The sequence below is a fragment of the Lontra canadensis genome, unplaced genomic scaffold (genome assembly GCF_010015895.1).
Source record: "Lontra canadensis isolate GAN:19392208 unplaced genomic scaffold, GSC_riverotter_1.0 scaffold83, whole genome shotgun sequence".
In the NCBI taxonomy this organism is placed as follows: domain Eukaryota; kingdom Metazoa; phylum Chordata; class Mammalia; order Carnivora; family Mustelidae; genus Lontra; species Lontra canadensis.
Window position 1 is genome coordinate 1,875,796 of NW_022631077.1, and position 14,178 is coordinate 1,889,973.

At 37.6% G+C, this 14,178-nt stretch overlaps 1 protein-coding gene across 1 annotated transcript in view; it reads right to left on the reverse strand.

The window, feature by feature from the left end:
• Nucleotides 1–265: 265 nt before the first annotated feature.
• BPNT2 (3'(2'), 5'-bisphosphate nucleotidase 2) overlaps nucleotides 266–14,178 on the reverse strand; it is a 30,458-nt gene continuing 16,545 nt past the window's right edge. Inside the window, exons 3-5 of the mRNA XM_032882594.1 lie at nucleotides 13,301–13,396; nucleotides 3,879–4,040; nucleotides 266–1,941 (exon numbers count right to left, since the gene is read on the reverse strand). Coding sequence (XP_032738485.1) covers nucleotides 1,670–1,941; nucleotides 3,879–4,040; nucleotides 13,301–13,396 — 530 coding nt within the window. The 3' untranslated portion in view covers nucleotides 266–1,669. The remainder of the gene's footprint in view (nucleotides 1,942–3,878; nucleotides 4,041–13,300; nucleotides 13,397–14,178) is intronic.

Sequence of the window (14,178 nt, forward strand, 5' to 3'; positions counted from 1 at the left end):
TTCACTGAACCAAATCCGACCTATCGAGGCCCACTACACTTTCAGGTCTGTGACCAGTTGCTAGAGACTGGGTGGAAACATGTGCTTTGTACTAAATTCAGTTCCTAAGGAGGAATGAAAGGACTCTGGAGACTATATAAAACTCAGGCCTAAAGTCGTATGCACATTCCACCAGAAGAGGATGTCCATTCTTTGGTCAATTTTACCTCCAAGATAGGAAAAGAAATGGAAAGTTGTTTTAAAGAAAGGGAAGAAGAAAGCAATGAGCAAACCCCTTCCCCTCTAATCAGTATATTATAAAATACAAGGACATCAAAGTCACATGAAAGAACGGTACTGTTTACATGAAGTTTCCAGATAACATACTAACAGAAATCCAACATCCCAATGAAAGTTCACAAAACAAGGATCTAATTATAGTGACACAGTGAATACGCCACCTTTCTTCCAATCAGATTCTGCCTACTGAATTAAGAGAAAAATTAATCAAAAAGTAACATTAACCTTTGTTATTTTAATCTGAAAAGAAACATTAAAATAACTTAAAAATTACTGCTTTGAGATTAGATCAGATCCATTTATTAATGGTGAAAGCAACCATAAATCATTCTTGGTAAGGGCAGAACCTCTACATACAAACCTGGCAAAGTTTTTAAAAAGTACTAAAACTTTTGAAAATAATGAAAGCTAGCTCAATTTGTGTAATATTAAATGACTCAACTAACAGAATAATTTATATTCTTATAGTGCATAATTTATCCCTAAGGAGAAAATGTACCAAAATCCTAATGCTAACCCTGAAACCTTAATCCAAACCTTACATGTTAAAGACTAAATGTTGGTTAGGAGGGAAAGGATGGGACCATGCAATGTCCACAGAGCAAACAAAAATCAAGAGTAAGATGACAGGAATGTTGGACCCATGGGTACAAATACACTTTTCTGTACCAAAACAAAAAACAAAACAAAAATACACACATAGAAACTACAATTACAACGCAATCATCATATAGCTATATTCTCGACTAGCTGGTGAACTTATTATTAAAATTTCAAAGAAAAAAAAAACAATTTAAGTTTTTTTCTTTTTTAATCCATAAGAAATATTCAGTAACAACAGATAAATAGAGCATTTGTTGCATATTAATGAATGTGTGGCTTCTTGTGCTTTCCATCTGAATTAGGGGTAAAAACCCCCAATTACTTTATTTTCAATGAGCTACAACTGTAAAGTAGTATTAAATCTACATAAAATCAATCCTTTCTTCAGCCCAATTCTGTATGAATGTACTAACAAATAGTGAAGATTCATGATGTTGTGTGAAAATGGTGACTCATAACAATGCAGACTCAGCTATAGATTTTAATTCACAAATTGTGTGTGTGTGTGTGTGTGTGCGTGTGCGCATGTGTGTGCACGCGCCTTGTGTAGGACAACCATACGAAAATAGTCTCAAAAATAAAGACAATACTTGAGACACGAAGCAACCCACTTTCCCTGATCTTGCATCCTATTACAGGGACAGTAAGTCTCTGATGCTTCATAAATACTTAAAAAGTTCAGGATGGCCTTAACCATGCAGAGTCTCCACCGATGCGTTTGAAGCCCCCAGATGCTTCACGATGACTGTTCAACTGAGGAAGAGCTGTGATCTGTGATTGCCTTTGCTTATTTATGTCCTGTCTTCTCTAGATCTGGGAGTTTTCTGACCAGAGCTTGGTGGTTCATTCTGATGCTAGCAAGAAGCCCTCCTTCAATGCCGTCGGAACCAGTGTAACTGATTTCTTCACCACTCAGGGTAGTCATATGCCCCCCAAGGGCTTTTAAGATGGCATTGCCAGCACATATATCCCATTTTTTGATATATGTCACATGGATATATAGATCAGCTTTTTCTTGACTTTTATCAGGCACATCCAAGAGTGCTAAAACTTTATAACCTAAAAGGTAAACAAAGAATTTAGATTACGACTCAAAAGATTTAAAAAGTAGCTTACTTTTTAAGAGTAATTGTGAAGAATAACAGCACACAACAGGCAGGAGTTCTCTATACTATCTCTACAACTGTGAAATCTAAAATTATTTAAAAAATAGTTTTGTTCTTTTTTCAAGAAAGTTAACAGTGCAGACATTAAATCCAAATGAGCAAAAAATATATAAAGGACTTCACAAAGCTATTCTCAAGTGTAACCAAATACACATCTAATCTTTTAAATTTAAATCTACTTTGTGAATGTTTTTACATTCACTGTATATCATTTCCTATGGAATACTATACTGAAGCTAAATACCCACGGATTTCATCTGAATTTCTAGGAACAATGGATTTGAAAGAAGACAAAATAAAACAATCTTAAGCCTTTTTTGTAATGAAGCAGAATTTTTTTTTTTTTTGATGAGGCAGAATTTTTTAAAAATAATTAAACAAAGAGAAAAAAACAGATCTTGAATCTGGTTTATCCCATTCATACTGGGTATTCTGAACATTACCCTTCCTAACCAACATTAACAGAGGGCTTACAGGGAAATAATAAAGTCATACTAAGTAAGGTACATATATGTAATGACTAAATTAAAACTATTAGGCTTAAAAGTTAATAAGCATTGCTCTTCCCTTTATTATTGTAGTGAAAAGGTTTTCAAACACACATTTCCGACTATAATTTCTTATTTATTTGAATTAAAACACTTCTGTCATATTAAACAGCACTCAAAACAAGGGCAGGCAAATGGCCTGTGAGCTAAATCCAGGTCATGCACTATTTCAGTACAACCCTCAAGCTGTGAATGGTTTTCATATTTTTAAAGCGTGATGACAAAACAAAAATCCAAGAATAGTAGGCAAGAGAGTCTACACGTGGCTCATAAAGCCTGAAATATTTACTCTCCGGCCTTTAAGAAAAAGTAAGATGACCCCTGATCAGCAACAGGTAATAAAACAGAGCAGAACATACAGTAAGCAGAGTGGCTCCCAGACTCTGGCTCATCCCAGACATACAAGCTGAGGAGTTCACAGGTGTTACAAGTGCCCAGGGTTTAGTCATCCTAGTAATACTTATGAGGATCCCTGGCATCTTGGGGCCACAGGGAGCATGGGACTGTGCTTGATCTTCCCTTCTCTCCCTGATAGTCCTACAGTTATCCTAACAGCACAATTACTTTGAAATTACATCATATATAAAACCACTGTTGCTGATACATCACTGACATGAAGATGCTTTTGTAGTATTTAAGGAACAGCAGTCACTGTAGTGAGTCTATTGGCCCTACAGTGAGGTGGTTTCATTCTTTCCTTTGTTTTTTTTTTTTTAAAGATTTTATTTATTTATTTGACAGACAGAGATCACAAGTAGGCAGAGAGGCAGGCAGAGAGAGAGGCAGGGAAGCAGGCTCCCGGCTGAGCAGAGAGCCTGATGCAGGGCTCGATCTCAGGACCCCGGGATCACGACCTGAGCCGAAGGCAGAGGCTTTAACCCACTGAGCCACCCAGGTGCCCCCCCCCTTTTTTTTTTTTTAAAGATTTTATTTATCTATTTCACAGTGAGAGAGAGAGAGAGCGCGCACATGCACAAGCAGGGGGAGTAGCAGAAAGAGGGAGAGGGAGCAGCAGGCCCCCCCACCAAGCAGGGAAATCAACATGGACGCTCACCCTAATGAGCCACCCAGGCGCAGCTATGAGGTCCTTTCTAACAAGAAGGCACGTGTGACTGAAATCTTACCCTAGAGATAACCAAGTAGGAGACCATGCCTGTCTGCAAAGTACACTCTCCATTCTCACTTTTTTCCCAAGCACAGGAATATGAAATCTTTCTCTCGACATAAGCCTTAACCTTTCTGGGACACTGTCCCCAGGCACTACAGGGGAGTTGGAACGTACCAGCACCACCAGCTGGGATAATGGTAGTCTGGTTTCCAAAAGTCTGAAGAGCAACCTGTTTGACCATTCCTGAATGTGAGCGTGACACTACGATCCTTGGGGTCTTCTCATTGTAGGAAGTGCGGGCTTTCACATTGGACCCACCGTCTACCATTGCCCAAGCTGAAAAGGAAATATAATATTCATTAGTAGCACTGAAACCTTTTGAAACAGGAACTCAAAGTACCAAGAATTGACCAACAAAATATCCTTTTCCCCAGAATTACTTGTATGTTCTCCCCGAAAATAGAAATACTTTTTTTTCTGAGAGCAAGTAATATTTAACATTTTTATACATTAAGATAGGCAAATATTAAGACAAAGCTAAAAAGACCATGTAATCCTGCCCAACCAGAGATAATGACTACTAAAAACTTGGCTTAAGAACTCCCAGGTTCCACCTCCCAGTGAGGTGCTAAATAATACTGCATCAATTATCTCTCTGTACCTAATCTGGCTTCCTTCCCTACCTTACACAACTTTGATCCCAAGGTACTCTTTCCTGAATATCCTGCATGCTAATCTCCATCCCCAAAGTCCAGTTCCTGGGGAACTCAACTATGACAACCTAGGACATAAAGACAACTAGTTACGCTGAATAATTCAAAATTTAAAACAGGTTTTTTCCTCCTCCTATTTTCTCTCCCTTACTATTTCTCCTCCTACTGTTTTCTCCTCCTATCTACTTCTGATATATTTATGGTTTCAATGATAAACATAAAACAGAGAGGTGAGTTAGATTTACACATCTGTATTATCATGAGAATATAAAAAGAAAATGCTCTAGATTTCAAAATAAAACAGAAACTTCTAAGAAGGTGAGGAGACCCTAGAAATGGCCTGAAATATTTTTCTTCACTAACTACACCAAGCTATACAAGAAAATAAACTTACTCAGAATTATCCCAATTAGACTGTTGTTCTAGCAGTCACTCACTATGGGGTAAAACACAGTCCACCATGGCTAGCAATGAAAGCAGCTGCATTACCACTTACTCCCGGCTGCAGGAAAAAATAAGAAAAATGAACAGAGTGTCTGGGTTTCTGAGCTGCCCAAGGATGACGGCAGTCTTTTGGACTCCTCTCATACTTCTTTCTGAAAACCATACACTGCAACAAGAAGAGCAAATAACACCACCCTTAATCAATAGCTAAAGAATAAGAAGGAGGTGAAGAACAGTCATGAACACAAATTTATGAAAAAGAGGGAAGTAAATACCGAAGATCAGTAGAATGAGTGCCAGAGCTGAGCCCAGTGTGGGGAATACGGCAGGAGCTTCACAGAAGTGCCAAGAGGGTGGAGGCCTCTCAGTGGTGGTAGGACTCAGAGAACAGCCAGGATTTCTCCCCAGAAGAAAAAGGTCCCATCTAAAATGAGAACTACTGAAAGTAGGCCCGAGATATGGCAACAGAGCAGTTGTAAGAGGAGGCCTGGAGAAGACACAGAGCCAAAGTCAAGTTCTCACAACAGACCAGACGACATACAACATCTTTCAGAAAGTGTCCCATGAGACAAATGGAAGACAGCAAGCAGAAGAAAAGAACGGGTTGAAGATAAGGACTTTACTAAAACAAGACAAGATCCAGACAAGCGAAAACAAAAAAGGTGACTGATAATAAAGATAATGCCTTCCTCGCTCTAACAGAAAAGAAATTTCCTGAACTGACAACAACCCAAACTCCTTTTCTGCCACCTTCCCATCTACTGCCGGTGGCCGGCCCAAATGTAAGAAATATGTACAACTGCAATGTCCACTGAGAAGTCTAAGAAGAAAACACAATCAATGAAGGTTAAAACATTTCAGGCTACTTGAAAATTTCTCTAAAGCAGAGTAAAACTAACACAACATTCGAAGACAATTAAAAATAAATAAGCAACAACAACAAAAACACTATGGAACAAAAAATAACTCAGGAAAGATAGAAGATATGAAATGGGAACTCACATAATACAGGAAAGAAACTGCAAACAACAACAAAAAGACAAAATCATTTAAGACTTAGCACTAGATCACAGGATACACAGAAAGGCAACAGATTGATTGAAAAGCACAGCAAGCAATGAGAAAAGCAAAAAATAAGTGAAACAAGCAAACAGGTAAAGGGGACCAGAGAGAGGGTTAATAGACACAGAAGTCTGAGCTACTCACAAAGGAAAGGATATCAGATTATCAGCTTTTCTGCCAATAAGCTTCAACATACACCCACACAGATACTTTATCAGTCCAACAGTTTCTACCCAAGAAAAAAAGTGTATAGTGAGTGATCAGTGTCCTACTAAAATTCCAGTCGACGGGAACCTTCAGAATATGACCTCATTTGGATATAGGGTCTTTGCAGATATAATTCAAGTTGAGGTCATATTGGATTAGAGCGGGCCCGTATAAAAACAGATGACAGAGAAATATATACCAGGAGAATGTGAACTGGAGGTACGAACTGGAGTGGTATGTCTATAAATCAAGGCATGTCAATGAACACCTGGAGCTACCGGAAGCTGGAAGAGGCAAGGGAAGATTCTTTCCTTGAGCTTTCAGAGGGCACACAACACTGCCAACAACATGCTATCAGACTTCTGGCCCTCAGAACTGTGAAAAAATAAATTTCTGCTGTTTTAAGCCCTCTAGTTTATGGTAATTTATTAGAGTAAATTTATAAGGACACAGAGTCTAAACCAAAGAGTCTATAAGTAGCTGAGAGTCTTTCAAGAATGAAGGTTACAGAAAAAGCTTTTAACGTGAGAACTCACGTAATATGACCTGGATGAGCTAGCTCTCCTAAAGTAATCTACTAGAGGACAAGTTTTATCCAACCAAAAGATGACTGAAGATCTCTTAGCAAAAGCACTGTTGGTCAACACTGAATAAATTTAACTGTGGATTTAAGAGAAAACCAAAGATAGGAATACAGGTGGAAGAATAAAAGTGTGTCAATGTTATCTCACAGTTGACTTGTGAGAGTCAAAGGATACCATTTAAATCAGAAGAGCTGAACAGCAGAAACACACATATCAAAAAATATATGACTTACTAAAATGGGATGGTAGTCAAGGAGCCTAAAATAAGTTGATTTCATTGTTGCTCATAGGGGAGAACCAACAGAGGAGACACCTAAGGCAAAGGACCATATAATGGCATTTAAACAAAAAGGCATATATATAGTTAGTAAAAGTGGGCAAAGAAAAAAACAGATTTAACTTAAAAATCAGTATCTGTAGTTTGAATAGCAGTGAATATACAAAAATCCATGAGACTTTAAGGATATCAAAAAAATAAAGGCAAAGTCTGCTCTTCATCGAAAAAATAACATTTGTTCCCCCTGGAGGTAGTTTTTACCCTAAGTCCTTACTTTGAAATTGGTGAAGAAAAAAAGTTAAACATGTATTTTGTCTTCCTAACAGGAACTACCTTTAAGGATAAAAAAGTAACTCCAGCTGATGGAAGAAATATCTCAGTAGAATTCCAGCTCATGCATAGAAAATACAACAGAATTAGAAAATCCCATTTCACGTCTTTAATAGATCTTAAAATTATTCTGTGAAACGATAAATAGAATCCCGATTTCAAATGGTGCCAAAATATTTCTCCAGACTACTTGCTGGTAGCAAGGGAATCAAAATAATTTATAACAGAGATCTGGTCAAGACCACTTGAACCATCTTACAGCATCACTAATAATGAGACTAGATATTTATGTCATATAAAATGATGCAGTAGGAAATACATGAAGAAAATCTACAGTGTATTCTTGACAAAAATCAACCTTAATCCAATCAAGACTTCAGATCTAATTTGCATTTTATAAGAAAAAAATGATGAAAAGTAAATAAGTTAAATGACACTCTGAGGAAATAATCAGAAGAGTCCAAAAAGCAGGACATTATGTAACAACTAAGTTGACCTCAACATGTCAATGTCATGGGGAAGAACAGGACTGGAGGTTGTTCTAGATTAAGAGAACTTAACAAAACCACCAAAAAAAAAAAAAAAAAATGCATATTACTTGACTAGATCTTGGTTTGAAGTAACCAGTTATAAAATCCACTTTAGAAACAACTGGAGGAAATGTGAATATGGGATCAATTAGGGAATAAACGTTAATTATATTATTATATTCATAATAGTACAAAAAATAGTATTACATTAATAGTATATTAAGAGATGCATAGTGACATATATAGGCATAAAATGTCACAATCCTTGTAATTTTAAGTACATTAAAAAAAAGCAAATATAAAGAAATGTTCAACTGTTAAATCTTGATGAAAGAGCATATGAAAATTCTGTACAATTTTATGTTTGTTTGAAATTATCCACAAAGCAGTTAAAAAATGAGAAAGGAGAAAGCAAAACAAAAAAACCCCTCAATTCTCTTTAGAAATGATCAGTAAAAACATGGTTTTATTAAGAAATGAATTTACAGTGCTGCATCTCTAGAGGTCAGTATTGTGTAAGAGAATAAAGATAGCCTATCTTAGTACCAGAATAATCTCAGATAAGAATTAGTAATTTAATATTTTAAAAATGTATTTCATGTTACAGAATTTCAATAAATTCTGTCCTAACACATACATGGACAAATTATTTCAAGCACTTTAAAAAAATTCAGTAGGTGCTTAAATGATTGATGATGATGACAAGGTAATCATGAAAAGGTAAAATAGCAGCTAACAATGTGTTTACTCTATCTGAGGATATGCTTAAAAAAAAAAAAGTTGAGTGGGAAATAAAAAGTGACTGGTACTTTGCTACATATTTCAGACATTATAACTTGGCTGCAAATTTCCACTGCATGGATATACTATTACACTCATATATTTATATATTACTTTGTTAAAATACTATTTAAGTACCTGTTGCTTCTTAGGATTTTGAACTCAGTGAACTACTTCTAATTAAGTCTGGTAAGGATTTTGATCAGTTTTGCTCTACCTGCTGCCAACAACAATACTATCTAGCTCCCATTATAGTCAAGTGTAGCTAAATTCTGGTTAGCATATAATACTTGATAGTTGGTACTCTGCCAACATCAATATACAGTCTGGATCTGAAAATAACAGTCCAAAAAGAGAACACAAGCCAAACACACCTTCGATCCAGGAACAGAAGGTCACCCCACACCTAATTAAGGACTTACTGATTCTTCTAGAATGTTTGCTGACTAGCAAGTGCCTTTGTTCCAGCATACTGAACAACTTAGCAGCATCACAGAAGAACAGGGCATTTTCTTAAAACTTACAGAAACCATTTTGAAACACAAGCTGTTCCTAAGTAGAAACTTTGGGCTTTTTTATTTTAGAGGAGGTTAAGACTCTACGGGGAGGGGATACATAGTCTCATGGAACAAATTTTTTTTTAAATGGGCATTTTTTATGATCCTTATTCTCCCACCCCTAAAATGAACAGATGTGGAAATCAGGACCCAAAGAATGTGAATCTCCTCGCCTATCCAGTACCAACTTCCTCTTCATTTCCTTTACTATGATTCTAATTCTCTCTGGAGTAGCAGGCTGTTTGCAGCTAATGGGGCCATGTGACATTTGGCTAATGAGATGGAGCAGAGGGCTTAAAGTTACTCCTTCCTAATACAAAGAATATCTGGGATAGATCTTTTGTCCCTCTTCTTTCCCCTTTCTTCCAGCCTGGAAGAAAACCATGGAAACTAGAAACACCCATCTTTGTAAGCAAGCAAACAAAAAGCTACCTTCTAAGGGAAAAAGGCAAAAAGAAGATTCAGGTGCTTAACAGTATCATAAACTGAACCTTCCTGCCATTTGCCCATCTTCACTACATGAGAAAAATAAAACTTACTTATCTGTATACAGATAAATGCAACCCTAACTGATATAGATAGGCAATGAGGAACACTATCAAAAAATGAGTCAACTATACTTCAATTTAGAAAGGAAGGAGGAAGGAAGGAAGGAAGGGAGGAAAGAAAGAAAAGGAAAGGAAAAAAGAAAAAAAAAAGGACTTCAAAGACTTAAACTTTACATGCCTATTTTTCTTTCTTTAATTGAAAGTCACTATAATTCCTCTTTTATATACTTTCCAGAGTGATTTTGAGGCTGAAATGAATTTATGTCAATAGACTTCATAAACTGTGAAAATACTAAACAAATGTGTGATATTCATAAGGAGTGGTTAGCTCTTGCTGTAACATTAGGAACTATGTGGCTTTCATAAGAACTTTGCTAAGCCCCTTTTCCCATCTATAAAAAAACAAAAATAACAACATTTATCTTTGTCTCACAGAGTTATCACAAGGTTCAAATGAGATAATTTAGTTTATTGCAAATAGTTAACCACTATACAAATGTTAGGAATTGTTGAGTTATTATGAAAGTGGTGTGATATATTGAATTGCATAAAATTCCTAAGGTTGCTTCCTCCTCTAATTTAGCTGGATGACCTTGAGGAATGTATCAAACTTCTAAGTCTCATTTTCTCATCTGTAAGTGGTAGTATTAGTAAGTGTACCCTTCTCTCATGTGTTATACTAAGTGTAGCAATACTGCTAAATTAAGTTATGCTCTAATATCCACTTGATCTATTCTCCCTAAGTGACAGAAGCCTTAAACTGGAAGCTTGGATGGCCACTGAAAAATAAAGACCACATTTCATAACCTCCCCTACGGCTGGGTTCAAGCTACGTTTTGGTTGATGGGATATGAGCTGAAGTGATGCATGCAACTTACAGGACAAACCCTTAGCAGAAAATGTCCACGTCTCCCTTTGATCCTCTTCACTGGTGAAATGTGGATAAACCAGAGAGCCATCCTCAGTCAAGCAGAAGGGGGCACCAAAATTTAGCAAGGCAAGGCAACAAAAGAGAATAGCCTGCATGCCTGATCTGTTTGCATATGGACTGTTAGAGAAGAGAGAAATCAACTATTTTGTTCAAACTCTCTTATTCTGGTGCACTGTATTACAACAGCCTAAATTAGTAGCCTAACCTGTAGCCTCACTTATGCAGTAAGGATTAAAGGAAATATGTGAAAGCAACCCACAAACCATAAAACAATTACATAATTAATTGTAAGGCGCACTGATGCAATAATGACATAAATTCTTTACAGCTCATCTAATTGTTAACTGCAAAAACTATATGAATTATGAAAAGAAGATATAAGGTCAGATTAACACAAAAGAGATTTGGTCTATGTTCAGCCAATCTCAGAGGACCTGGAATCTGAGATACAAAGTATTCCGCAAAGCAAGTAAGTTTTAAGAGTAGTCAAAAATTAACCTTGTCTCCATTTCTGTCCACTTGACAGCCAGCCTTTTTATGCAGTGTCAGCCACACACTGAGGCACAGTGAGAAGGGTGGAGTAAACACCAGAGCTGGCTGTATGGATGCTGGGTGTATTTGTTTCCTAGGGCTATCGTGACAAACTACCATAAACACGGTGGCTTAGAAGAAGAGAAATTTACTTTCTCAGTCTTGGAAGCTCACATATTTCACAGTTCATGAAATGTACTGGCAATCCAAAATCCAGATACTGGGACTGGTAGGGTTTATTACTTCTGGACACTCTAAGGGGAATTCATTCCATGCCTCTCTTCTAGCTTCCAGCAGCTGCCAGCAATCTTTGGTGTTTCTTGGCTGATATGCATCACTCCTCTACCTTTGTGCCTCTACCGTCCTATCCAATCCCCCATGTCTCAGCAATCCTGGTTTCTTATAAGGACACTCTCATTGATTTAAGGACCTACCCTAATCCAGGATGATCTTATCCTGATAACTTACCTTAATCACATCTGTAAAGACCTGACTTTCAAATAAGGTCACATTCTGAAGTTCTGACTGTTAGGGGTTTACCGTCCCTCAAAAGATATACTGAGTACTAACCGCCAGCATAGCAGAATCAGACCTTATTTGCAAACAGGGTTATTGCAGATGTAATCAGTTAAATAAGGCCACGGCAGAGTAGGGTGGGCTTTTCATCCAGTATGACTGGTGTCTTCGTAAGAAGTAACCCAGAGACATAGGCAGAATGCCATGAGGTGTTGAAGGCAGAGAACAGAGTGATGTCTTCACAAGCCAAGGAACACAACAGACTGCTGTGAAACTATTAGAAACTAAGAGAGAAACATGGAAGAACTCTCCCTTACAGGTTTCAAAGAGAGCACGTCTCTGCCAACACCTTGAGGCCTTCAAGCCTCCAAAACTCTGTTAGACTATGTATCTGTTGTTTAAAGACACGCAGTTTGTAGGTTTTTTTCTTTTTGTTTTTATGGCAACCCTAGGAAACTAATAGAGGAGTGAACATGAATTTGAGGGGGGAATTATTCAACCCAAAACATCTTGCCATTAAGGCCTTTTTCAACACAGGCAATGGCAAAATGGATACGGTCACCATCAAGAACCTCATTGCTTTAGAGAACAGTGGAGCTAAAAGGCAATAATGTTTGCCCCGTGTTCATGATGGGAATGGCAAATTTAAAACTATGATGAGTCCCTTCGGGCTGTCAGTGATATTGCTTAACACCACTTAACACCACTAATTCTTTCCCTCAACTTCTCTACCCAGACGACTCATGGCATCATTCTGGACTTGCAACCACAGGCCACACACTATCACTGCTACTCAGAAGACCATGGCTAGCCTCTCCAGCAAACTACAGCATAATGGTTGTGCTGATACCAAAATGTCATGCCAGTATTCACTAGCACTGGAAAGGCTTTGGGTAAGGTCATTCTGAGCTGCAGGGGAAGCTCTTTGACATGGTATTCTATACTCTCAACTCCCAACATGACGATCCAAGATCTCACCTGCCATCTGTACAAAGCTAACAAACATGACTACATCAAGAAGGTGGGGTAGGCAAGGGTCAAATGAACTCTGAAACTGAACTCTGAAAAAGTGTCCAGTGCTATACTAGGATTAGCCTGATTAGTAAGACTTCCACTGTTAACAGCATCTAATTTTGATGCTGAGGCTGCCAAGTTGCCATTCCCTTAACCACCACAATATCAAGCTCATTTTCTAATGTGACAACAGATTTGGCTAAGGTCCCTGATGGTGAATCTCAGAACCCACATGGAATCAATGTGTTAAGAGGCCTGGACCTTATCCCCTGCAACAGCACAAGAGAAAGAATTCAGCTGCTGGGAAGTCTGTGCCCAACTATACTCCTCAACACTGACTATCTCTCATTGTCAGTTTCTAACCACTAAAGAAAGTTTAGAAAGCTCTGCTTCATCATATATTATCATTATCCATGACAAAATCCTCACTGTATCCAACAAAAGGGTAAGAATGGTAGGGGATTGACTTTAATAATTGCTGAGCTACAGCTGAGATTCTAATAGGGTGGTTAAGTATTACAAATGTATGACTTAATAACATTAACTCTCGAAAGCTCTAGTGCATTTCTTACCTGTATATTCAGAAAATGGTTTATGTATCACCCCTAGTACAGGTTTACCATTCACAGCCACACATACCATAGTAGTGACATACTTCCGAAGATCCTCTGTGAAGAAAAACAAAAAAAAACAGTAACAAAAATTATTAAAATAATTCAAATTTTTAGTTTTTTGAAAATCAACTCAAATACTTAATTAGTCTCTGTACAAGGGATGTCCTCACTAAATATCATCACTATTATATGATCAGGCCAATTTTGGTTTAGGAAACATTTTTATTAAAAAAATCCCCTCAGGGCACCTGGGTGGCTCAGTGGGTTAAGCCTCTGCCTTCAGCTCAGGTCATGATCTCAGGGTCCTGGGATCGAGCCCCACATCAGGCTCTCTGATCGGTAGGGAGCCTGCTTCCCCCTCCCTCTCTGCCTGCCTCTCTGCCTACTTGTGATCTCTCTCTCTCTCTGTGTCAAATAAATAAATAAAATCTTAAAAAAAAAATCCCCTCAATATTCCCCATTTCCATTACCTATTTCTACAAAGTATTTTCTAATATCAGTTACTATTAAGACACCTTGTATATCTTCCTCCTGTTCTCTAAAAAGCTACCTACTGAGTGTCTAATATGGTCAAGTTCAGTGCCTAACAACTAGAATACAAAGATGAAAAAGCAGAAGGCCCCACACTCAGAACTTACCATCTAGAAGGAGGGCACATAGATAAGCAATTAACTTTACCATATACACCAACAGAACAGAGAAAAAATAGGAACTGGATATCTCCAGGTGAGAAACAAGGCATGAGAGGCGCTATAGAAATGAAATCTAAGCTAGGACTAGGTGAAAAAGAAGAAAGAAAGAAAGAAAGAAAGAAAGAAAGAAAGAAAGAAAGAAAG